This window comes from Arachis hypogaea, chromosome 13 (genome assembly GCF_003086295.3).
Source record: "Arachis hypogaea cultivar Tifrunner chromosome 13, arahy.Tifrunner.gnm2.J5K5, whole genome shotgun sequence".
NCBI lineage: Eukaryota > Viridiplantae > Streptophyta > Magnoliopsida > Fabales > Fabaceae > Arachis > Arachis hypogaea.
In genome coordinates, this window is record NC_092048.1 from 34,253,548 (window position 1) to 34,278,655 (window position 25,108).

General features: G+C 37.0%; 4 protein-coding genes across 5 annotated transcripts; 2 read left to right on the plus strand and 2 right to left on the minus strand.

Annotated features, from left to right (window-relative positions):
* Positions 1–2,392: 2,392 nt before the first annotated feature.
* On the minus strand, positions 2,393–2,980 carry LOC140177550 (uncharacterized). The gene has a single exon (XM_072210671.1). The coding sequence runs from the start codon at positions 2,978–2,980 to the stop codon at positions 2,393–2,395; it is 588 nt and encodes a 195-aa protein (XP_072066772.1).
* A 2,978-nt stretch (positions 2,981–5,958) lies between these two features.
* LOC112738010 (uncharacterized) lies at positions 5,959–14,773 on the plus strand. Of its 2 annotated transcripts, none has more exons than XM_025788227.3 (22): positions 5,959–7,139; positions 7,485–7,600; positions 7,771–7,979; positions 8,409–8,528; positions 8,924–9,052; positions 9,144–9,269; positions 9,737–9,789; positions 9,901–10,000; positions 10,093–10,210; positions 10,324–10,533; positions 10,634–10,961; positions 11,073–11,166; positions 11,404–11,512; positions 11,712–11,983; positions 12,089–12,216; positions 12,348–12,582; positions 12,813–13,001; positions 13,106–13,392; positions 13,512–13,692; positions 13,788–14,030; positions 14,130–14,221; positions 14,298–14,773. In XM_025788227.3, the coding sequence occupies exons 1-22, from the start codon at positions 6,304–6,306 to the stop codon at positions 14,443–14,445; spliced, it is 4,323 nt and encodes a 1,440-aa protein (XP_025644012.1). In that variant the 5' UTR covers positions 5,959–6,303; the 3' UTR covers positions 14,446–14,773. The 2 variants fall into 2 exon arrangements, with proteins under 2 accessions (XP_025644012.1, XP_025644013.1); XM_025788228.3 differs by having other exon boundaries at positions 10,093–10,186.
* Positions 14,774–15,792: 1,019 nt separating this feature from the next.
* LOC112738012 (ATP-dependent 6-phosphofructokinase 3) lies at positions 15,793–19,201 on the minus strand. Its single transcript, XM_025788229.3, has 11 exons — positions 18,344–19,201; positions 18,216–18,262; positions 18,097–18,136; positions 17,945–18,007; positions 17,729–17,866; positions 17,373–17,654; positions 17,156–17,285; positions 16,797–17,062; positions 16,607–16,655; positions 16,361–16,515; positions 15,793–16,177 (listed from the first exon to the last, which is right to left on the minus strand). The coding sequence occupies exons 1-11, from the start codon at positions 18,443–18,445 to the stop codon at positions 16,028–16,030; spliced, it is 1,422 nt and encodes a 473-aa protein (XP_025644014.1). The 5' UTR covers positions 18,446–19,201; the 3' UTR covers positions 15,793–16,027.
* Positions 19,202–19,850: 649 nt separating this feature from the next.
* LOC112738013 (mitochondrial-processing peptidase subunit alpha) lies at positions 19,851–24,284 on the plus strand. Its single transcript, XM_025788230.3, has 13 exons — positions 19,851–20,218; positions 20,339–20,590; positions 20,674–20,970; positions 21,584–21,751; positions 21,843–22,010; positions 22,119–22,199; positions 22,481–22,547; positions 22,732–22,829; positions 22,963–23,035; positions 23,138–23,208; positions 23,377–23,426; positions 23,741–23,853; positions 23,968–24,284. Exons 1-13 carry the CDS (start codon positions 20,180–20,182, stop codon positions 24,018–24,020), a joined length of 1,530 nt encoding a protein of 509 aa, XP_025644015.1. The 5' UTR covers positions 19,851–20,179; the 3' UTR covers positions 24,021–24,284.
* Positions 24,285–25,108: the final 824 nt, after the last annotated feature.

The window sequence follows — 25,108 nt, forward strand, 5'->3', positions numbered from 1 at the left end:
GGAAGACGGACTGTAGAGGAAGCTTTATAAAACTGACGTGGATTAAGGGTTTGAAGGATTGCATAGTGTTGACTGATGATATTCAGATTCAGAGGTACGTCAAGTGTCACATAATGTTATTATTTGGGGACAAGTCGGGTGCAGCGGTGCACTAAAAATTTCTGCCTTTGCTTCGTAACTTCACTGGGATCATATAGTTTAGTTGGGGTTCGGCATGCCTCGCACACTTGAATAGATCATTGTGTAGGGCAACTTGTGTCGACTGCAAGGAGATGGATGGTCCGCTTACACTTTTTCTTACTTGGGTTTGGATCTGTCTCCTATTTCTTGCGTCGATTTCTGACAATCCCCAAGTGTTTCCAATTGCAAATAGGTAAAATGAATTAATGTATGCGTTGAAATCTCTACTAGAAATTGTATTTTATTTTTTACATAATAAGTTAAATAAGAGATTTCTGACGGCAGGTGGCGCAACTGGGAACGTGGAAATTATGCTTACCGATACCATACGCTTGCGCACTACAGGAGGTTGTTGGATGATCTGCAAGAAGGACATGTATGTTGTAAACTACTAGTACCTACTGTAGTTTGATAAATGAATTAATTGTTGTGTAGTCATTTGATGGTCTCGATGTGTTCAGTTTGTGTGGTAGGCTTATAGCATTGACCACATTAAGCCAGATATGATTTCTGTAGACATCCGGCAGCATTCAGTTGTTTGGAGTGCCACAGTGCCGCTTATATCTTTCGATAGATTCAGGAGGCAGGTTGGCTTGATCCAGGATATTCCTAATCAAGAGCAGGATCTAGATGCATCACACGGGAAAGTACTAACTGAATCTAAGAATTAAGATTGGTCTGACACTTACTCTTTTTGGGTGATGCAATGGACCAATCGGTATAGTCATATTCTTGTTGATGATTTGGTGCCTTTACATTATCCTTTGGAGATTTACATGCATTAGTACCAAGGAACATTCGGTGCCCACTTGCAGATATCGGACCTCGTATTTCAAGAGAATTCAGAGGGTCCTCATAATCAGGAGGATCAACAACAAGAACCACCGACACTGCCCCTGCCACCGCCACCGGTCCAACAGAAGGTTCAGTATGTTACACCGTATGTTTTGCACACGCATCCGTCGGATTATTTTACACAGTCAGTCCTGTTACATCAACAGTATTGGAGTGGTCCACAAGTTGATGTAGGGGAGCAAGCTTCATTTAGCAAGCTGCTTGGTTTCATGGCTCCAGGGCCAGGTTACTTACATTCAGGTAATTATGATGACATTCCCACCGACTAGTTGGCACATCCGAGTGGTATTACTCCAACTAGGAGGTCATTAGATTCGATACCTCAGGTTCGCACTACCTCTGAAAATTCTGGAGATAGAATGTTTGTTGACTGGTCTAGGAGTGTTGATGCCACGAGAGGGATTATACAAAGTGGAAACACTAGGCGTATTCCAATGAGTCTAATTCAGGAGAGCAATAAGTCAGTTGATGATGAGACTGATGACTACCTAGTAGACCATCCGGATAGTGATGGCGATGAGGATGAGGATGAGAATGAGGATGAGGATGAGGAGGACGACAATGATGTCGATGATGAGCCGGCAGGTCAAGATGATGAAGACCACGGTGATGATCCCACACCTAGTGCAGTTAAGCTATTAGTTGTATATTGATAATTAACTAGTTTGTGTTGTATATTGATAGTAGCATATAGCATTGTCTTGTATATTTATAGTCATTTTGTTTTGATTATTTACATGTCTTGTATGTTGATCTGATAGGTACGGCTACAAGTGAAAAAGGAAAAGGCTACAACCTTAGAACGGATCCTCCGCGCAGGAGCACTAATCGGTATACCCCGTCCGCTTTTAACAGGGTTGTAAAGAAGTGCAAGAAGTTATACAAAGATGTGAAGTCGGCAATGAGAAAATAATGTGTGTGAAGTTGTTCATTGTGTTAACTAGGTAGTTGTAACTATTTTGGTTTGAATGTGTGTATTGATTATGTTAATTAGGTTGTTGTTACTGTTTTGGTTTGCATTTATGGATCGACTATGTTAATCAGGTTGTTGTTATACTTAATTATGTACTTAATTAAACTGCATACAATATATCAAAATGCTAATGTCATACAATAACATACAGTCAACTGAAATGCAACAAAAATAACTCTAATTTCCGACTAGTCCCGCACTTGGACCACCACTTTGACGACATCTACTACGGTTGTGGCCCTCAGCACCGCATTGCTTGCATCGCCTAGGACCACGTAACATACGTGTATCCATCTCCTTCAAGAAGCGGGTCATCTTAGGCCGACCTATGGCTACCCGTCTTAGGAACGGATTTCCAACGAATTGAGGTCCATGATAAGGAGGCTATGTTGTAGGATTTTCCAGTGGTCTGAACCTAGCCCTGTATACTCTTCGAACTTGGTCCATCTTGTAAACGTCATGAACATACACTTGCCAATCCAACCGATGATTTGCACAACAAGCAAATACATGTCGACACGGAATTCTGTCAACCTGGAATTCACCATAGTCGCAACGTTGTTGGCGTAGGTCAATTGCATACTCAACCCCACTAGGCATCTCACGTACTTCAAAGACTTCAGTTTCTCTGTCAAAGCAACTAACTTGTATGTTTCCTGATGCTCGTTGATTTGCATGCAACTTAGAGGTCACAAGCTCAGAGAACACATGCCCAGCATTAATGCGAGTCTCAGCCTTAGCTCTTTTCCTAGTGAACAACTCATTCAGTCTGTAAAATGTAGCCTTCACAAGTGCAGTGACTGGGAGATTGCGTGCCCCCTTCAAAACGGAGTTGATGCACTCCACAAGGTTGGTGGTCATATGACCCCATCGATATCCACTGTCAAATACCAAAGCATACAGCTCACGTGGGATCTGGTCAAGCCAGTTGGTGTAAGCCTCACCCCGTTTGCGTAGTCGTTCATAGCACATCTAGTACTCTCGAATCGTCCTCGAATATCCTATGATAAGAAACATTCAACCATGAACAACATTCTATTCCATCGTATTTATAATAATAAAAGATTGCCTGTAATTCAAACTTACCGATGTTGACGATAAGCTTTTGCAGGTAAGGTGTCTTGAACTTCCTCAAGAAATTCGACTCAATATGCCTTATACAAAACATATGGAAAGCTCTAGGAGGAGACCAAGCCCCATTACTACGAGCAATAGCTAACCTGATGGAATCGTGTCGATCAGAGATAAGTCCTACACCATCGCGTGTCACCACATGTTGGCGCAAGTTACTTAGAAAAAAGTACCACGCCTCAGAAGTCTTTCCCTCCACTATGGCAAATGCAATAGACACAATATTGTTATTGCCATCTTGTTAAACTGCTACCAACAAAAAACCCTAGTATTTTCCATACAAATGAGTCCCGTCCACCTGCACAACTGGCTTGCAATGTCTGAATGTCCTTATACAAGGGTAATAATTCCAGAAGACTCGATGCAGTACACAGATATCAGGAACTAAATCATCCCCCTGGTATGCAGGCATTATTTCAAAGTGAACCACCGCTGACGGCTCCTTGTAACACATGGCCTCAAACCATATGGGCAAGGCTTCGTACGATGCTTCCCAACCTTCGAAGATTGACTCCACCGCCTTCTGCTTTGCCAACCATACTTTGCGATAACTGATGGTGTAGTTAAACTTCGACTGTACTTCTGCAATGACTGATTTCACCTTTATAGATGGGTCAACCTCTACCAACGGCTTAATTGTTTCTGCAACTGTCTTGGAATCTAGTTTCGAATGGTCTTGAGAAATACTAGATCTGGTACAAGTGTGACTACCATTGTACCTCCTTATCTCCCAACAGTACTTCTTCTACATTTTGGTAACCCAGATAAGCCAATCACAACCTGTGCCATATTATGTACATTTAGCATAGAATGTCGTCGGTTCCAACTCATACACCCTATAGTCTACACCTCTACGGATGGTATAATCCTTCATCACCTTGATTATTGCCTCTCTCGAACTGAATTTCATTCCAACCGTGAATTCACTATCCACCACAATAGGAAGCTTTGCTACAATTACACAGCAAGATATGTATTCTCGTAAATAATAATAGTCTATATTTTAACAGATATAATTATAGTCTATATTTTAGCTATCTTATCTACCTAAAGACCTAGTAAATATAGTCCATACTAAAGAACTATTAACTAATAAAATAATCAAATGCATGTTACACAAATTATAATTCACAGATCACATATTTTACTCTTCTGATCTTATTGATCTACTACCCCAAACTATCACATAACTATCTTTCTTTACATACCTGTATTCATGTATTGAGGAAACTCCGGTGCATGCATAGCCTCCAAATCCAACGACCGCGTGAAAGAAGGCTCTTGAAACGGTTGTTGGTTTGCCAATACATTTGTGACCTCCGCTACATCTGCGTTCATAGTGCCGTTAGCTTCATCATCTTCTTCACCCAGACCAACTATCTCATAATTACTTTAAAATTCCTCCTCGCTATCACTATTATAATCTTCCAATTCAATATTTCGGTCCATTTTAGACTGCTCGAACTCAATATATAGCTCGATGCATGACATTCGATGGTGATTTTCAATATATATTGAAAACATTTCATGCATGCTCGCTTCATCCGTCACGTATTTGGTTTGAAATTGAACGAACCCCCAAAATACGGATAAAGGATACATGTACAAAATACACGATACTCTCCTAGATATATGAGGATCTATCTTCTCACAAATCACACCTTTTAATTCCTCAAACGATAATGTGTATGGAATAACAACATCTAACGGATTTTCACATACAAATTGAACTCCTTCATACGTTTATAATAAAATCTGTCCAAAATAATATATTTTCAAAATAACTCTATCATCTATGATAATAGTGATATACTAAGCACTCTCAATCACACTATTATTTTTTTGGAAGAATGAAGAAGAAGGAGAACCAGAGAAGAGGAGCAACATTACTTCCTGGTTTTTTGAACTAGACGAAGAGATAGTAGAACTAGTGGGGAGTTCTCAAAGTAATCTTTATGTATACAGCAACAAGCAAATCGGACGGTCCGACCGCGTCCTCGCATTTCAAATTTTTTCATAACACTAATCGGATCGTCCGATTAGTTCCAACATATTTTTTCTGTCCTGAAATCGCTGGTCCAATTTCAGTATCTTCAACGTTCTGCTTTGCACAAATCGAACCATCCGATTTGTGTCACTCTTTCTCTGCAATAAAATTAGACGTTCCGATTTTTTCTCACTAAAATAAAAAATTAAACGCCATCACAACAGTATAAATCCCACTAATACTCCATAACTGAACATATCTCATGTATCAAACTCATATAAAAAAATATTAGCCTATTATTACTTGTATTTATTAAAAATTATTTTTAATTTAACTTATTAAACATAAATGCTACCATTTTTAAAAAATTAATTTTTAAAATCTACTTGTTAAAAGTAAAAATTTTTACAAACCAAATGTCAATGATCCATAATATTAACTACACGTCGATTCATAATAATTAATTTAATATCTCACTGTTTCCCTTTTTTAATTATCCTCTGCCATAAAATAAAAATCCAATAAAAGGCTGTCATTTTCAAGAAAGAGTATAAAATTAAATGAACTTAGTCTATTATTTTCCCTTCATTTTTTATCGTACTCATGAGTCATGACTCATGATGGGTTGCAAATATTGGGAACGCGATATTCTGTGGGCGGAGAAAAGCCCGTAATTAGTTAATCACTTATCTGGGCCAAAAGTGGGCCGGCTTGCGTGAGAGATGTGAGTCAGCAGGCCCTGACGTAAGAAAGAAGAAGGAAGGGTACACGTGGGAAGCCTAGGTGGTGCCCCACCGTGTAGACACCTATTCAGTGGGAAAGAGTCCTCTTCGGTTTCTTCCTTTCTTCATTTGTCTTTCTTTCTTTCTGTGCCAAGTCTCTCACTCACTGCTCTTTCGCTTTTCTGCTTCAACTGCCTTTACTTTCCTTTAATCCTCCGTCCCACATACCAATTAGACACCTTACACTCGTACTCATCATACACATACACCATTTCCTTTCTACTTTCTTTCTTTCTTCTGCGCTAAGTTTTTTTCTGATTCCTCAATTGAATTCACCAAAATTTCTACCTTCCCTGTGCTGCATGATATTCCACGAAACCAATTCCACAGAAACCCTAGCCACTTCAGTTGTCTCATAAAATCACTATATCTGTGATGAGTTCGGCTCCTTTTTAATGGCTCGCGCTCATCACAATCACACGCTGCTTTTCATACTATACTTTACCTTGTTTTTTCCCTTTCTTGATTTTGCTTCATCATCTTCTTCTTTAGACCATGATTTCTCCATTATTGATTGGGATTTTGACTGGCTCCACGGGGATTACACTCCCCCGGCGCCGCCTCAGCCTCCGCCGCTGCCGCACCCGCCCTCCCTCACCTGCGAAGACGATCTCAGGGGAACTGGTTCTTTGAGAACCTCCTGCGACCTCAATTCCAGTTTGGTTTTCGATAGGGATGTGTACATAGAAGGAAATGGGAGCCTCAACGTGCTTCAAGGTGCGAGCTTGAGTTGCCCGATTTTGGGTTGCGTGATTTTGATCAACATCAGTAAGGGGTTCACCTTGCAGAACGGTGCATCCATCGTTGCTGGAACTGTCTCTGTGGTTTCCCAGAATGCCAGCTTGCTCGCTGGCTCTGTCATAAACGTGACCGGTATGGCCGGTATGCCGCCTTCTCAGACCAGTGGCACGCCGTCGGGGACTCAGGGCGCCGGCGGGGGTTACGGCGGCAGAGGTGCCAGCTGTGTCTCCGACAACACCAAGCTTCCCGATGATATCTGGGGTGGGGATGCGTACTCCTGGTCCTCACTGGACAAGCCGTGGAGTTATGGGAGCAAAGGGGGGACCACAAGTAAAGATGAAGATTATGGTGGGGAAGGAGGTGGCAGAATCAGCTTTGAGGTACTTGATTCCATTGAAGTCTCTGCGGATCTTTTGGCAAATGGAGGTGACGGTGGGATCAAGGGTGGTGGAGGTTCTGGTGGTAGCATTTATATTAAAGCTCAGAGAATGTAATGTGGCCCCTTTCCCTCTCTCTTCCTTTAATGCAACAGTACATTTTTAAAGTTGAGCATTACATCAGTTTTTTCTTCCTATTCGGGTTTATTATGTTATACGTAGTGACTAGTGAGTGTGTGTATATCTGATCGGTTGGCAATGGTCTTGCAATTTTTCTGTTCTCATCGTTATTAGTTTTTGCTGAAAGTGTTTACAATGAGGTACTCTTTAACATGCAAATGTTAAACAAGCAATGCTTCCCTTCATGGGCTTCAACTCTTCTCTATTTCCCTGTGTAATTTCAGATTGCCGGGGCTAATGAAATAGTTTGCAACTAATCATGTCCTCTCAAAACGCAGGACCGGAACTGGCACTATCAGTGCTACAGGAGGTGGTGGGTTTGCCGGAGGTGGAGGTGGACGAGTTTCAATCAATGTCTTCAGCAGACACGACAATACGAAATTCTTCATTCATGGTGTGATACAGTGACTGCTGTTTTTAAATATGCAATTTTATTGACCCCTGCCTTGTGTTGATTATAATTTTCAAGAACAATTTTATTCTGCATTCTGATAAGTGAAAGTTTATTAATGCTAAGAAATGCTACTGGCATGATATAATATGCTTTTCTTTTGTTTTTTGCAGGAGGAGTTAGTCTGGGATGTTCTGGCAACGCAGGTGCTGCTGGGACATATTATGATGCTGTTCCTAGGACACTCACAATTTGTAATTATAACTTATCTACACAAACTGATACGCTTCTGTTGGAGTTTCCTAAGGTGCCTCTTTGGACAAATGTTTATATCCAGAATAAAGCCAAGGCATTGTTTCCGTTATATTGGAGCCGTGTTCAGGTGATTGAAATACTGAGCCTGTTTCCCATTGAAATGACATATTATATTAATTTTTGAAAAAGGGGGGATGTTTTGAAGAGGTGAACGGTTGATAAGAGTAATTTAAGCAGTACAAAAATAAAATCCTTCATAAATAATTAAATATTCAGATGCCAATAAGAGTTACTAATGGACATTCAGGCTAAACTTGGAGGATCTACGTTTGGCCATTTGTTGGTATAACGTCTCTTCTGGGAAAAATGAAGTTGAAGAAAAACTAGGAATCGGTTGACAATAGACAAGGCAAATGTGATATAGTTACCTATTATTGTCTATTAGGATCAATTGATGGAGGGATCAATATTCTGTTATTTTTAGTGCTATCTTCATATCATCGCAGTTGAGATTTAAAGAATTGATTAAATACTACGTATTTTCATGAACTTACAGGTCAGTGGGCTAGTTCGTTTGACTTTTGGCTCTGTTTTAAGTGTTGGGCTTGCTCATTATGGTTCATCAGAGGTTGAGTTAATGGCAGAAGAGCTTCTAATGAGTGACTCCACAATCAAGGCAAGCGGATTTGGACAGCTTCTTTTTTCTTAGAGTAGTACTTTTTTCACTTTTGGACATTACGTGCTCTTTCAAAGCCCCATGTTATAATAATTGTTTCTCTTTTTTGAAGTATTTATTAATATTTTTTAGTGTTTTATATAAACCTTTTTTAAAAATAGATAGATTGTGAAAAATTAGCTAGACTAGAGTCAATATTTGGTTTATATATCTTGCGCTGATCCAAATTCAGAATCCATATCCTACTGACTTAAATAATATAAAAGTTTGAGGGAGCCAGTTGTTCTTATTGATCTACAACTGGACATTATTCTATCGCATGACATTTGTATTGGATGGTTAATGATGAATAATGTGTTCCTGTCTATTTTTGTTGTTTTTGCTCTATTGATTAGGTATTTGGGGCGCTTCGTATGTCTGTCAAGATTCACCTGATGTTGAATTCCAAGATGCTTATAGATGTTAATGGTGAACCATTTGTTTCAACAACTTTACTTGAAGCTACCAACTTAGTAGTTCTCAAGGTTGGTATCCTTTGTATTTTTCTCATTTCCATCAGAAGCTTAATATGTATTTTTTTTCTTATGACATTCTTCCCTATGTGGTGGTGAGCAGGATTCATCAATTATTCATTCTAATGCAAATTTGGGAATTCATGGACAAGGTTTTTTGAACTTATCTGGACCTGGAAATCTGATTGAAGCTCAACGTCTGATTTTGTCATTGTTTTATACTATCAATGTAAGTCAAAGTGATACATTTAAGTTCATAGGCTTTCTCTATGTTGACATTATGTTTAGGCACATCTGTTTTGTATCTTGGAGCAATCATGTGCATGCTCACTTTGATGGAAGTTTTATTTTGTTGGGGCAATCATCTGTTTTGTTGGTATCAAGAAAATTTGAGCTACAAATTTGGTGGATTGAACATAAAAAAAAAGGGAAGAAAAACTTGGGGGATTGATGGGTGGGATATTTTTCTACTCAAATTTGGTACTGCAAATTCGGGTTGGCAGCCAAACAATTATGTATTTTTTTAAGCAACATCTGAGGGTTAGCATGTTATGAGCAAAGAAGTTTGACTTTGTAGGCAGAGACAATAGCAATAGTTTCCGAAGCTAGTTAACTTACATTTTTCCTTCTTGTTCCATTTATATTTACTTGTCTTCTTGTCTTAGTAATAATAACTCTCATCTTTGATATTTAAAGGTTGAGTCTGGATCTGTTCTAAGAGGTCCTTTGGAGGCTGCTGGTGATGATATGTGAGTTTATTGGATGTATAGTAAGAAAGCTTTAGCAATTAGCATGCAATTCTCCCTTTCGTTTAATGTATTATTTTCCTTCTTTTTTTTTTTTTCTTTTGGAAATGGTAGGACACCAAAACTCTACTGTGAACTTGAGAATTGCCCTGTGGAATTGCTCCATCCACCTGAAGATTGTAATGTGAATTCTTCATTGGCTTTCACCCTTCAGGTTGTTTATTACTCAAGTCAAAAACAAAATCACTATAAAGGTTAGATTATCTCTGTATCAAGGATAGTAAATATCTTGGGTTGCTATTGCAGATATGTCGGGTTGAGGATGTGAATGTCGAAGGCACCATAACTGGCTCCGTTGTGCATTTTCATTGGATTCGAAATGTGTATGTCCAAAATTCTGGTGTGATCAATGTCTCTGGGCTTGGTAGTGTTTTTTACTCTAGATCCATGTCCATAACAGATCTCATACATTGTTTTTATATGGTTTTAAATGGTTTATTGTTACTGTACTGAATTGTTATTTGGAGTTTTTTGCAGGCTGTACTGGTGGGTTGGGTAGAGGAAGGTATTTTGAAAATGGAATTGGTGGGGGTGGTGGACATGGAGGCTATGGTGGGGATGGATATTACAATGGTAATTTCGTTGAGGGTGGTTCGACTTATGGTGATGCTGATTTGCCATGTGAACTCGGCAGTGGCAGTGGAAATGATAGCCTAGCTGGTGCAACAAAAGGAGGTGGAATTGTAGGTAAGATCTGAATTAAAGTTTGGTTGTGTCTAAACATAATGCTGTTACTCAATAATCTCAAGTGAAAGCTGGTTTATAATTATTATCTTGATTTTGGCAGTGATGGGTTCATTGGAGCACTCATTATCAAGTTTGGTCGTGAAAGGTTCACTTAAAGCTGATGGAGAAAGCTTTGGAGGAGATACAGGGCAGGATGGTAAAATTACTTCAAGCATTGGTCCTGGCGGTGGCTCTGGTGGAACTGTTCTGTTGTTTGTTCAGACGATATCACTTGGTAATTCTTCCATAATCTCAACTGCTGGAGGACAAGGTAGTCCTGGTGGGGGTGGGGGTGGGGGTGGTGGAAGGATTCACTTTCATTGGTCTAATATTCTAGTTGGAGATGAATATATCCCTATAGCAAGTGTAAATGGAAGCATTCTTACTAGGTTGGTGCACAAGCAAAGTATGCTTATATGGGCTTCTTCTTCTTCTTCTTCTTCTTCTTCTTCTTCTTCTTCTTCCAAGATCTTTTATTTAGTTTTCATTTCTAATTTCAGAGGAGGACTTGGTGGCGGGCAGGGTCTTCGTGGGAAAAATGGATCTATAAGTGGAAAAGCTTGCCCCAGAGGGCTTTATGGCATCTTCTGTGAGGTATGTCAGCAATCTTCCTTTACTATTTTCATTCAACATTTTTATAATTGGAATGAAATTTAGAAAAACTAGTTGCCCTGGCATCATCAACTTTATTTTGTGATCCTTTTTTCTGTCACCCACATAGTATCTGGGCTGGTTTGTTCATGTGTGTATAGGTGAGATGATTTTGGAATTTGAAGATAAACTAGTCAGTTTCCTTAAATAAGTCACTTCAATTTTAACTACGCGTTGCAGGAATGCCCTGTCGGTACTTTTAAAAATGACACTGGGTCTGATAGAGCTCTGTGTCGTGATTGTCCGCCTGATGAGCTTCCACATCGTGCCATATATATTCCTGTTCGAGGTATTTTCCATAACTAAAATGTGTCATACTTGAAACAGAGTTAAAGCCTATTAATGTGTGCACTTCTACTTGAAACATTTCCTTAACTGTTTGATACTCTCAGTCAAACCTCTGTGCAGTGCAAGTGTAACCCTCTTTTAATATTTTATCACATAATTTTAAATTGATCAGATTCCTAATTCCCATTTACTTTAAATAGGTGGTGTGGTAGAGAATCCTTGTCCGTACAGATGCATATCTGATAGGTATCACATGCCAAACTGCTATACCACATTTGAAGAGTTGGTTTACACTTTTGGTGGGCCGTGGCTTTTTGGTCTTCTTCTCTTGGGTGTCCTCATAGTGCTTGCCCTAGTTCTCAGTGTTGCACGAACGAAATACATTGCGGGGGATGATTTACCACCCCATGCGTCTTCTCGGAATGATACTCGATTGAACCACTCTTTCCCTTTTCTGGAGTCACTGAATGAGGTCCATGGCCTAGCTCTTCCTTGTCAATTTCATGAATGGTCACCACCTTTGGAACTATATTCATCATTGTAGTCTATTTTAACTTAAATTCCTGTGACCTTTCAGATTATTGAAACAAGTAGATGTGAGGAATCTCAGAGTCATGTGCACAGGTTGTATTTCCAGGCCCCAAATACATTCAGTGAACCTTGGCATCTATCTCATTGTCCCCCTGAACAAGTAAAAGATATTGTGTATGCCTCTCTTTTTATGACATATAGTGGATCTTTGGATATTGTCAACAATATATATTCTGCACACTAAGTTATTTTAGTTCATATTGTGATGGATCTTGAAACTATTTAGTATACAACTTATATTGCAGATACGAAGATGCCTTTAATAGATTTGTGGATGAGATTAATAGTTTAGCTACTTATCACTGGTGGGAAGGGTCTATATACAGTATCCTCTGCATCGTCGCATATCCTCTTGCTTGGTCATGGCTGCAAAGGTGTCGAAGAGCGAAATTGCAGCAACTTAGAGAATATGTTCGATCAGAGTATGATCATGCTTGTTTGCGTTCTTGCCGGTCACGAGCACTCTATGAGGGGCTGAAGGTTCTCCAGATTTACTTTCCTCAGTGTTTGCTAAATTACTACTGAAACCATTTGTTACTTCAATTATCCTTTCCTGTTTTTGCCTCCCCACTCATAAAAAATATATCATGGAACGTGTTTCTGTTGTCCTATTTTCCTTAGTTTCTCTCCTGATCAAACGAAAGGATTATTTGTTAGAACCATTTTTTGTATCATACACTAGTATAGTTACACCATCTATCATGTTACAGGTAGGTGCAACATCTGATCTGATGCTGGCATATCTGGACTTCTTTCTTGGCGGGGATGAGAAAAGACCTGATTTGCTGCCTCGCCTTCATCAAAGATTTCCTATGTCTATAGTTTTTGGGGGAGATGGAAGTTACATGAGTCCTTTCTCTCTTCACAGTGATAATATTCTTACTAGCATCATGAGTCAGGTTTGCATAGCTTAAATTTTAACTCTAGGTGAAATGTTAACAAATACTCTTAGTTGTTTATTTTGTTGGTTCATTAATCATTATTATATTTTTGTGCTTTCTAGTCTGTTCCATCAACTATATGGTATCGGTTAGTGGCTGGTCTTAATGCCCAACTACGCTTGGTTCGCCATGGACATCTAAGGATAACTTTTGGCCCTGTTATTAGCTGGCTTGATGTATATGCAAACCCCACATTGGCTAGATATGGTGTCCGTGTTGATCTTGCCTGGTTTCAGCCCACAGCCTCTGGATATTGCCAATTTGGACTTGTGGTACATGCAACTGGGAATGAAAGCATCTCTTCATCGTGGGAAGGTTACGAAGATTCAATAAATGAAAAGCAGCCACAGTATGCCAAATTTTTAGTTCTTTTGCTGACTATTAATGAGTATGAGAATTTTTATCCAAAAAAAAAAAAAAAAAGAAAGAAGTCTGTGATTAATAACTTCTGATGCTTTTGATGTGCAGTTTCCTTAGAGGTTCTAGAAATCCAGTGCATTACATGACAGGCTATGAACACCCATTGATTCCTAGAAAGATATCTGGTGGGATATTAAATGCCAAGAACCTGAGAACACTTAAAGAGAGGAGAACAATATATTATCCTTTTGCTTTTATTATTTACAATACAAAACCTGTTGGTCATCAGGTATTAAAATATTTTCCGTAGTTAACTTCATTACATCTGAGAAAAGTCTGGTTAGTGTTCTTGCACACGCTTTTCTGACTTTTTTATAATTGCAGGATCTTGTTGGTCTGGTTATCTCTATACTACTCCTGGGAGATTTCATCCTAGTGTTGCTTACTTTGCTTCAGATGTATTCATTGTCCCTACTGAACTTCTTTTTAGTGCTATTTGTTCTTCCTTTTGGGGTACTATTTTCGTTTCCATCTGGAATTAGTGCTTTGTTTAGCCAAGGACCAAGGAAATCAGCTGGGCTTGCTCGTCTGTATGCTTTATGGAATCTTACCTCCTTGGTCAATGTTGTAAGAAGTTCTGAACTCATTTATTTTTTTAATGTAGCAATATTTTTTAAGCTCCTACACTTGTTTTAAACCTCGTGTAAAATGGATTTCTTGAAACAGGCAGTGGCTTTCTTTGGTGGATTTATTCATTATATAGTAGCACATTCAAATAACAAGCTCTCCAACAACATTCAATCCTGGAATTTTAGTTTGTAAGTAGCTGTTACAAAATTTGATTCTAGAGATGAATTTGAAGTCACAGTTTCACATGTGGTGCTTGTTTTGTAGGGATGAAAGTGAATGGTGGATGCTGCCATCCGGTCTAACACTATGCAAAATAATTCAAGCACGCCTTATTGATTGCCACGTTGCTAACCAGGAAATACAGGATCCCTCATTGTATAGCAGTGATCCTGACGTCTTCTGGAATTCTTAGATGTTTTAACTTTGGTTTCTGTATATTTTTTTTAGTGTAGGTGGCAGCTGCCGTATTTTGTGGCATTGTGTAAATTGTATTGTCATAGGAAAGGGAAAGGGAAGGTTCATCAAAGGACATCGTCATACACATCCGTGTTATTATAGTTTGTTCTGATTATTACTAGAGTCACGTGTCCAGCAATAACATGGGTAGATGAGCTGAAATCACAAATTCACAATCAATCATCAATAACACGATTGAATTAATTATTTACTAACAGGGATTGTGCCCGATATTGGTAACTTTTGGTTGTATACGATTAGTTACTCCGTGTGATTCACGTTAATTACCGTTTTGAAATTTCTTAATTATTGTTTATAAATATAATAATTGTATAAAGAAACATGTAACACTACTATCCAATGCATTAGCTGTATAATATATAATAGAGCTAAGGGAATATTTTCCCCAGCACACTTACATTCTATAGTAATATCCTTTAGTATTTATTTTTGGTAAATTTTATCATATATTTTCTGAAGTGATATGTAAATTATCTTCTGTGATGTAAATTATTATATTTTTATGATTGAATACTATCTTAATTATAGTTAGGTCATTCTATAATTAAAAAATTATTTAAAAGGGGTGAATGTATAATTTGATAAAATATTAAAAATTGAATCCTAGTTTTTTTTACCAAATCAATCTTCTAGAAAATATGTCCTAACTCTCTCTAATAACTGTCGCTCCTCTCCCATTCCTTCTTCGTCATCGCTCCTTTGATATTCTGATATTCAAACTAAAAGCAGAATTTTTTGGCACAAACTTTTTGGCCCATACATCTTTGTCATTGATGCTGAACTTAACCTTGGTTGCACCCCTGAGCATGACGTTAATGGTGGATGCCCTTCGAAATACAATTCGAGCGAAGAGGGATTGATGGTTTGGGTGCTACACCTCCTGCATGTACAATCCTTCAATGCAATCTCCGTACGCCATTGTCAAGAACTCCCTTACTTCCCACTCCCACTCCTCCACTCTGTACCCTTTCGAGAGCGTCACAATGATTTGGTAAAAAATAAATAAATTTAGATTTTAATATTTAAAAAAATTATATAATTATTCATTTTAAAAAACTATTTAATTATAAAATGATCTTATTTTAGTTAAGATGTTAATTCTCATTAGATTAAATTAACTCAAGTTAAAAGTAAACATTCAATTAAAATATATTATGTCATAGAAGATAATTTACATCTTATTTAACAGAGAGTTAGGTAGAATTCATCTTTATTTTTACGTCTATTTAAATTGTTTTCCAAACCTATCAAATGGTTGAGTTACCTTTCAGTACACTACATATTCAAATAGAGTTGTTGCCAATAAAAACAGAGATCCATTTACAGAATAAAGAAAATTCCAAAGAAACAGGACAAAAACATAACAAAGAATATCTTCTCATGGTCACAGCCATCTGATCTTAATCTTATGTACTACTTACAAGGCATGAATGATGATTAAGGTAAACCCAGGATAATAGCTTCTAAAAGTACACAGCAATGTAAATACACCTAACTTTTCTTCCTTAACCAAAGCGTTATTTGGCCGATTCCGATGGTTGTTCTTCCTTATTCTCTTCAGCAATATCAGGCTTATGTATTATAAAACTAGGCTGGTTTGTTGAAGATAAAAGTCTTGCCCACATTCTATCAGTTATTATTACTTTGTTCTGTCCCTCAATGATTCTCTGCAAAACAAAGTTATTACCATCAGAACTTACAGGCAAAACTTTTGTTTATATTTTATCATGTAATCAGTTATCATCACTTGATTTTAGAATGGAAACTATATTCGGTTTGAATTTATGGTTCCAACTTCCTATCTATTTGGCATATATCCAAGAAATAACAAGCATGGTTAAGAAACTCACATAAAAGGGTATATAAGTTTGTCTTCCATTCACAAGGCCACATGTAAAGCCAGTATAACCTGCCATTGCTCCATGAACAGCACTTTGAGCAAGAAGGGTGCAGTAGACATTATCCGAAGCATTGCTTGGAACAGCTCGGATCATATACGTTGGATCTGTTATTCAGAAAAAAAACAAAAACAACTGCTTCAGCTATTGCTCCTTTCAGAATACATCATACATCATACACAATGTATAGTGTTTAACCTATATATTTGAGGTTTATGGTCATTGTCTTCAGTTTGGCAAAATGATCCTGCAAGATCAAAGATTCAAGATGCTTATAACATTAACATGGCTGTAAGGAAGCAAACGGGTCAAATATGGACTGAAGAACTAAACTAAGAGAAGAGGGTAATGCAGTGAAAATATTAAACACATGCATCAGAATTCACACCTTAATCTTGTGGGATATCCATAGGCCAACATCTTGAAGAAGCTTGTTTCCGGAAGCATCTTGCTTGGCCATCGATTGCATGCTCTCGGAAACAAGCTCCTGTCCTGCCCCTTCAGCAATGACAACAACCATGTGGCCGTTTTCTTTGAGTCTCCTCTCTACAAATTCAAGCAATCCACCTGGCCCTTCCAGGTAAAAGGGTGACTCTGGAATTAAGCAACAATCCACATCTCGACTCGCAAGAGTAGCATACATTGCAATAAACCCTGCACCATTCATTACAAAATATCAGGCTTGCTAACCACATTAATTAAAACAAAATATAAGAGTATGCTGATGTGATGATTCTAGAAAATTACCACTGTATCTTCCCATGAGCTTGACAACACCTATGCCATTCTCAATGCTCTCAGCTTCAACATGTGCTGCATTTATAGCACGTTGAGCCTCCTCAACAGCTGTGTCAAACCCGAATGACTTATCAATAACCTATCCAGAAAAGCATTTGCCAAGTTAGTTAAAAGAATTGAAATACACAAAAGACCATTAAGGAATAGAAAAAGAATCTATATGTACCGGGATGTCATTATCTATGGTTTTGGGGATTCCTACAACAGCAACTTTGAGACCACGCCTTCTAACCTCCTCAAAAATCCTGCTAGCACCTCTCTGAGTTCCATCTCCTCCAATGATATAGACCTGATTGATTCCACGATCTTGAATGCTGTCAACTATCTTAGTGGTGTCATGTCCTCCTCTTGATGAACCAAGCACGGTTCCCCCACGCTTGTGGATGTCATTCACGCTTTTTGGAGTCAGTGCGATTGTGTTGTGTGCATAGAAACCCTTGTATCCTCCCTTCATTAATTAGTTCGACCAATTATTACTCAATAATCCTCGTCAAATATATATAACAATCAATAATCACTTACATTGATTCCCATAACTTTCTTGACGCCATACATGTTGTTTAAGCCGCATACTAATTCCCTGATAACGGTGTTGAGACCAGGGCATAGACCCCCACATGTCACAATAGCAGCTTGAACTTCATCTGCTTCGTAATACACCTAACAACATCAACATGCTGCATGCATAAGCACCACCACTCTATCAAATTCAACAGAGATATATACAGAAACACATACCCTTTGACGGGGTCCTGCACGCCGAAAATGCACCCCTCTTGGACTATCTTTGTGAGCAATTATCTGTGTGGAAATGAAGGAAAAGCAGTTACAGTTACATAGTTCCGTATATCAATGCGGTTGAAGAAAGCGTAATTGTTAATGATTCCAACCTTCTGAGGAACACTGTCATCGACGTGCACGAAATACTGCCTGGCAAGAGAAAAAAGCGAAGAATTCAAGATATGAAATTACGATAGAAGAAGAAAGAAGGGCAAGTTCTGAAACTTACTTGACAACTGAGTAAGCGGGATTGTCTTGCAGAGGATTAGAATGTGTCTGCCAACAACACATTTGTTGTTATGAGAAAAAGAAAAAGAAAGAGAGAAATGATTGTGCATGATGCATAGATATACGTACAGGAAGCTCAGGGATGTAATCTGAGAAATGAGGAACATCCTCAAGAACATAGCCAGCGGGGCCCTTGATCACCTTCGGTTTCGAATTCACTGACGAACCCATCCCTCAAAGTCGCAAATGCGGTTTGTCTTCTCTTGTTCACAATTCAAGAAGGATTCAATGAATAAGGCAATAAGCATAAACACAACCTAAACTAATGTTTCTGGTTAAACGGAATAACGAGTGGATCACATGAAGCTCTCATTTATAGTAAACAAAAATAAAATAATAAATTACTACTATTATTACTCATCAAAATCAAAATAAAAATCAGAGTCAAAGTCAAAGATAGTAGGAAACAGAGTCGGAGAAGAGTGCCACCAAACCCAAACTCAAGGTTCCAAAAACTCACGGCTGCTTTGGCTTTTCATAGCAAAAAATAAATACTACCCTATGCATATGGGAACGTTATTTTTCTTTCCTACGGGTTGAAATTATCATTATAATACACAAATATGATTTATTCATGGGGTCAAAAAGGTATGATTAAATTATTCAATTATTTATGACCTAAAATAAAACGGCTGCTAGAGAAATGGCCGCCCTAAATTGTTGGAGTTTGAGGAATGAGGTGACTAGTCTATTAAAGGAGCGACGGCTGCTAATGGAAACATTAAATTAAAATATTAAAAAATGAATAAATAAAAGATATATGAGAAATTTTTTTACATAAACATCTGATTGTATATTATTACTTGACACCGTCACCAAAAAATATATTGTTACATTACATGACTACAATTAAAGAAGAAAACTGGCTCTCCAACAGCTTTTATATATAGTTTGTTTCAATAACCAACAACTTTAAAACATTTCTCTACTTTTCTAAAGAGTTATTGTAGTGTTTAAGTAGAAGTATTTATTTGGGGTGTTCAATATTGACAGCAGAAGACGTTGAAGTGTTGAACGACGTTAACATTCCCATGGACTTGAAGATGTAGGAAGGAGGCAAAGTAGACCAGTTAAATGTTACATTAATATGACATAAGATATAAAAATATAAAATTGTGTTTCACATATAGAATATAGATAAAAATATTATGTTTTAAGATAATAAATTAATATTTTTTGTTTTTTCTAATAAAAAACACAAAAATACTATACAAAACACAAATTTTTTATTGTTTTTTTTTTAAATTTTGTATGAAGAAAATAAAGAAGATAAATTAAATTTTTTATTATTTGTTTTATTTTATATTCAGTTTATTATCAAATAAAATATAAAATATTAATTTTTGTATTTTTATTTTTAATATCATATTTTATTCTGTTATTGAAAACCAAATGCAGCCTAAGTGCTTATGCAACTACATTATAATGATTTATGCACACATTTTAACAATAGAAAAACCTTATATTTTCTTTAAACACTTACAACTACTTCAAATGTTATATATCTCTGCTTCTTTGCTACTATTAAACAAAGTGTCGGCAGATAAAAGATAGAATTTAGTTACATTTATGGTTTTCAAAGAAAATATCTATTGTTACATTCTTAAGGATAGAATAATTAATTCGAACTTTAAAGAAGGAAAAAAGTGGTTCATATTTGAAGTGAAGTGAGATAATTTTCTTCCACTCAATTATATTCCCAGATTATTTAAATATGATAAATAATCCATCATTAAAAAAAGTTTTTGATTGATTGAAGTCTGAAGATGAAAATGAAATGGGCTGGGTCTAGGGCAAGGTTGGAGGAGAGAAGAGGCCCAAAGTCCAAAAGCAAAGAGGAGAGTGAAGACAGAAGAGAGAAGAAGCCTCAGTCATTCACTCATTGATCGCGATTGTCTTGGCACAATGTACAGGAACGCTGCTTCACGCCTTAGGGCCTTGAGGGTTAGTTACCGCTCTCATCTCTCTTGCCATTCGATTCGGTTCAATCCTTAGTCTACTCTCAGAACTGATTTAACTTCTACTATTTCTTAACTAACTTTGATTTCAATCCTACGAGAATAGGCGCGTTCCATCAGCAGGCTACCTGCTACTGCTAGATTCGCAAGTTCGAGCTCCGTTGCCACAACAAAATCATCTCCGTTGGGTGGCTTGTTTGGGTGGCTCACCGGCGGCGGATCCAGCTCTGCTCCCCCTCTGGATTTCCCCCTTCCCGGAGTGACCCTCCCCTCTCCATTGCCCGATCACGTTGCCCCCGGTAAAACCATCATCACTACCCTCCCAAATGGAATCAAGCTTGCCTCCGAAACTTCCGCGGTATGTGTGTTCTCTCTTGGGCATTCTTTGATAGATAGGATAGATTCTAGTAATGTGCTGAGGGCTTTGTGCTGCTTGTTCAGAGTCCTGCAGCCTCAATTGGTTTGTATGTGGATTGTGGTTCAATCTATGAGACTCCTTTAACATTTGGGGCAACACATCTGCTAGAGCGAATGGCCTTCAAGAGCACTAGAAACAGGACTCACTTTCGGGTGGTTCGTGAGGTAGAGGCCATTGGTGGCATTGTGCAGGCCTCTGCTTCCAGGGAGCAGATGGGTTACACCTTTGATGCTCTCAAGACTCATGTTCCCGAAATGGTCGAGCTTCTTGTTGATTGTGTCAGGAACCCTGTCTTTCTTGACTGGGAGGTCAATGAGCAGGTACGTTCCCATATCCTTCTCAAATGCTTCTGTTGATGGTGTTTTTTATTTTTATACTATTCACACTGTTTAGAACGGTGCTATCTGAAACTGAAATTAGTGGTCTATATGAAAGTAGTTCGAACTTCTAACAGATATATTCAATGATAGTATAGTCCAGTGAATGTGAGCCTTGCTTGGGAGGCAGTAATAGGATGTAGTTTGTTGATGTGGTCTTGAAAGAAATTAGGTTTAGTTGTGTATGATTATAATGCCTGGTGTGTGATTTGAAAGTTGAATTATGCCAATAATAATAAAGGATTCAACTAAGTTGTGCCCTAAGGGTACATTTTTAAAATATAATAATAGAAACTTATTAATATTTTTTATGTATTCAATACATTGAAAATGTAAAAAAAAATTAATTTTTGCAATAACTTTTATAAAACATTTCCTTTTATAATATGCTTAACCTATGTCCTTAGGGTACAAGTTAGCAAAACCCAATAATAAATAGTGAAAGGCTGCTGTGTTGGGTTTAGCTGGAAATAAAGGGCAGTAGTGTAAAAGAAGGTTGAGTGTGGTGGGATGTTTCTAACTTAGAAGCTTTATGCTTGTCCTCTGCCATATATAGCTTCTGAAAGTGAAGGCCGAGGTTGGTGAAGCTTCCAAAAATCCTCAAGACTTGCTTTTGGAAGCGATTCATTCTGCTGGATATTCTGGTGCCTTGGCGAATCCTCTTTTAGCTTCAGAATCGGCACTTAACGGACTAAATGGTTCAGTTCTGGAGGAATTTGTTGCCGTAAGTTCTCAAATTGATGCTTCTAAAGCATTTAAATATTTTTTGAGCTGTTCTTTATCTCATTTTCAGACCATTTTTTATTTAACATCAGGAAAACTATACGGCACCTCGGATAGTACTTGCTGCTTCTGGTGTTGAGCATGAGGAATTGTTATCTATTGCAGAACCGCTTTTGTCTGACCTACCCAACGTCCCGCGTCCAGAGGAGCCCAAATCTGTATATACTGGTGGTGATTATAGATGCCACACTGAATCAGGAGTATGCATCAGAAAAATATATTTATAATTTTGTTCTTTTCATATTTTTATTATTACACTTGTCACTTGTGAAGAAATGTGTGTCAAATCTAACATTTTGAATGGCCAGAGGACCCACTTTGCTCTTGCATTTGAACTTCCTGGTGGCTGGCATAAGTTGAAGGATGCTATGGTCTTAACTGTTCTTCAGGTATGCCAAAGAATGTATATTTAGTTGGCTCCTTAAACTTTGTTGCCATTTTGGTGGTTTCTTTCATGAGACATGTTAGGAGGCCAACACTTTTAGCCAATACCTTATTTTTATACTATTAGAATTTAGGGTTTAGTGTTTAGAATTGATTACTTAGGGTAGAGTGTTGGTCAAGTATTGACTACAAATGATCGTTTTTGTTGGTCATGTAGCATTGCTCTTTTTTCATTGTAGTCCAGCATATTGATTTTGGAAATGACCATTATCTTACTTGAATGTAGATGCTACTGGGAGGTGGTGGATCATTCTCTGCTGGCGGACCTGGTAAAGGAATGTATTCACGGCTATGTAAGTTCTATCTATTCAGTAACATCTGGGTCCATAGCTTAAGTTGTTCAGCAGGAACAGAGAATGAAACAACTGCTGCTGGTTTACATACAGTGGCCGAATATTTATGCTGGTCAAGACTTCATTTATAACGTGTTCTTTTCAAAATCTTTTTACCATAACATCTTGTGTTTATCATATGCAGATCTCCGAGTTCTGAATGAATATCCACAAGTTCATTCTATTTCAGCATTCAACAATATTTACAATAACACAGGCATATTTGGTATCCAAGTTACAACAGTAAGATCCTATGCATCCTGTATCATGATTTCTGGAAATATTGAAGTTTCCTTTCCCTGCTCAATATACAATAATATTCATTATAATTATGTATCATAATATTCATAAGATTATATATGTGCTTATGTGTTAGGGTTCGGATTTTGTATCAAAAGCCATCGATATAACAGTTAATGAGCTTCTTGCAGTTGCTACATCTGGACAGGGTATTCTGTTAAGCTATTCAATTCGCATGACTAATATTTTGCTTTTTGGTTACAACCTTCATATGGGAAGCTTTATGCTTATTCTTTGGGTTCTATATGCAGTTGACCAGATACAGCTGGATCGTGCCAAACAGGCTACAAAATCTGCAATTTTGATGAACTTGGAATCAAGAGTAAGTAAATTTACATCCAGTGAAATTTCACATGGAAATCATACACTGATATTTTCTTTTTATTTTTTTCCCTTTCTCTTGTCCTTTCTGTTAATTGTGCCTTTAGTTTTTTAGTTCATATGATTTTTTATGACTATCTGCTTATTATTAAACTTAATTTGTTTTCAGATGGTTGTTTCAGAAGATATAGGAAGACAAGTTCTGACATACGGTGAAAGGTATGGATTAGTAATCACATTGTAAATTTCCTGTTGATTTGTTGCTTCTTTAATTAAATTTCTGTCTTTGGTTACCTGAACTCCTGTCGCGTCTTATTTTCTTGGTTTTAGATGTTTAGTAGCTTAGACAGTAGCCATTTAATTTGTGAATAAGTTTAAGGATTCAGATTTCATTGTGGAGATATTTGTTTGACTTCCAGAAATTGCAATTAGCAGTGAACACTTGTTTATTTATTTTTAAAATGACGTGTACGTGTTATGTTCGCTATAGAATGTTGCTCTTGGGTTCTGAAAGTTGTGTTGCCTCTTCTCAGGAAACCTGTCGAGGATTTCTTGAAAGCAGTGGACCAAGTAACGCTAAAAGATATTGCTTCAATTTCTCAAAAGCTCATTTCTTCCCCTCTTACAATGGCATCATATGGAGATGGTATTTCCCTTCTTCTTTTCCCTGACCCTGTAGAATCCCCTTTGATTATTTTATTTATTTATTTAATGTGTCTTGCTGTGTGATAATTTTATGTTGCCTTTCCATGATGTGCAGTTATTTATGTTCCAAACTATGAATCAGTGAGCAGCAAATTCCGTTCAAAATGAGGTGTGAGTGTGACATACAATCAAAGAACTCATGTATGGATGAAAGGTGTAAAATTAAGTTAAAACCCTAAATGTCCTTGTTGTAAGCCAATAAATTGGTAATCATGCGCAAGTAGCATATGCCTGCGTAACTCATTATTTTTGGGGTTCATAATCATTGACCTGAGTGGGTCTTCATTTACTGTTTGAAGTTAGGCTGAACTGACTGCCGGATTATTTTTGGATTCAGTCTCATTCCAACATTGATCCGTTATTCATTTTCAACCATTGTGTCACTACAAATTTATTTTATTTCATTTCATTTCTTTTTGCAGCTTTTAACTGTCTTTTTTATATCGTAACTCTTCGTTAATCTTTACTAACATCACTTGAGGGTCCTTAATTAAATATACGATGTTTTATTTATGTTTATACAATAACATGTTATCTAATGCACTAGTTTTGTACTGTCATTTAACTAGATTTATTTGTTTAAATTATATTTGAAGTAGTAGATTTAAAAGTTAGTTATTTTGTTAATATGATAATACATAGTTGTTTGTGTAAAATTTTTATATTGACAGTACAAAATTAAATTCTTATTTTAAATGTGTCTATTATTATTTTTTCGAAAATGGTCCGAGCATATGTTCTTGTTTTTTTTAAAAAGTAGTTATTGAAAAAGATGATAATTAATTGTATGGAGCCATTTTTATATGAAAGTGAAAAAAACCATTGGAAGACTTAATATGTTTAATTATATTATTTAATATAATCCCATACAATTATTTTTGTATGAAATTGATATCTAAAAATTATTATATAATTTAATATATTTGATTAAATTATCTAATAATTTTTTAATTATTAATTTTAGAGTTTAATTTTAGTATACTGACAAGACAAAATGTTTTACTCAATCATGCAATTACATTCATTCTTTTGGATGATTATTTACGTAATTAATATAAAAATATAATTATTTTTATTTACTTAACATTAAATACACGTATAAAATTATTTTACACTATCAAAATTAAATTCTTAACTTTAAACGAAAAGAGCACTAGAATTTTCATATATGTCAATAAATATCTTTCTATGAACAG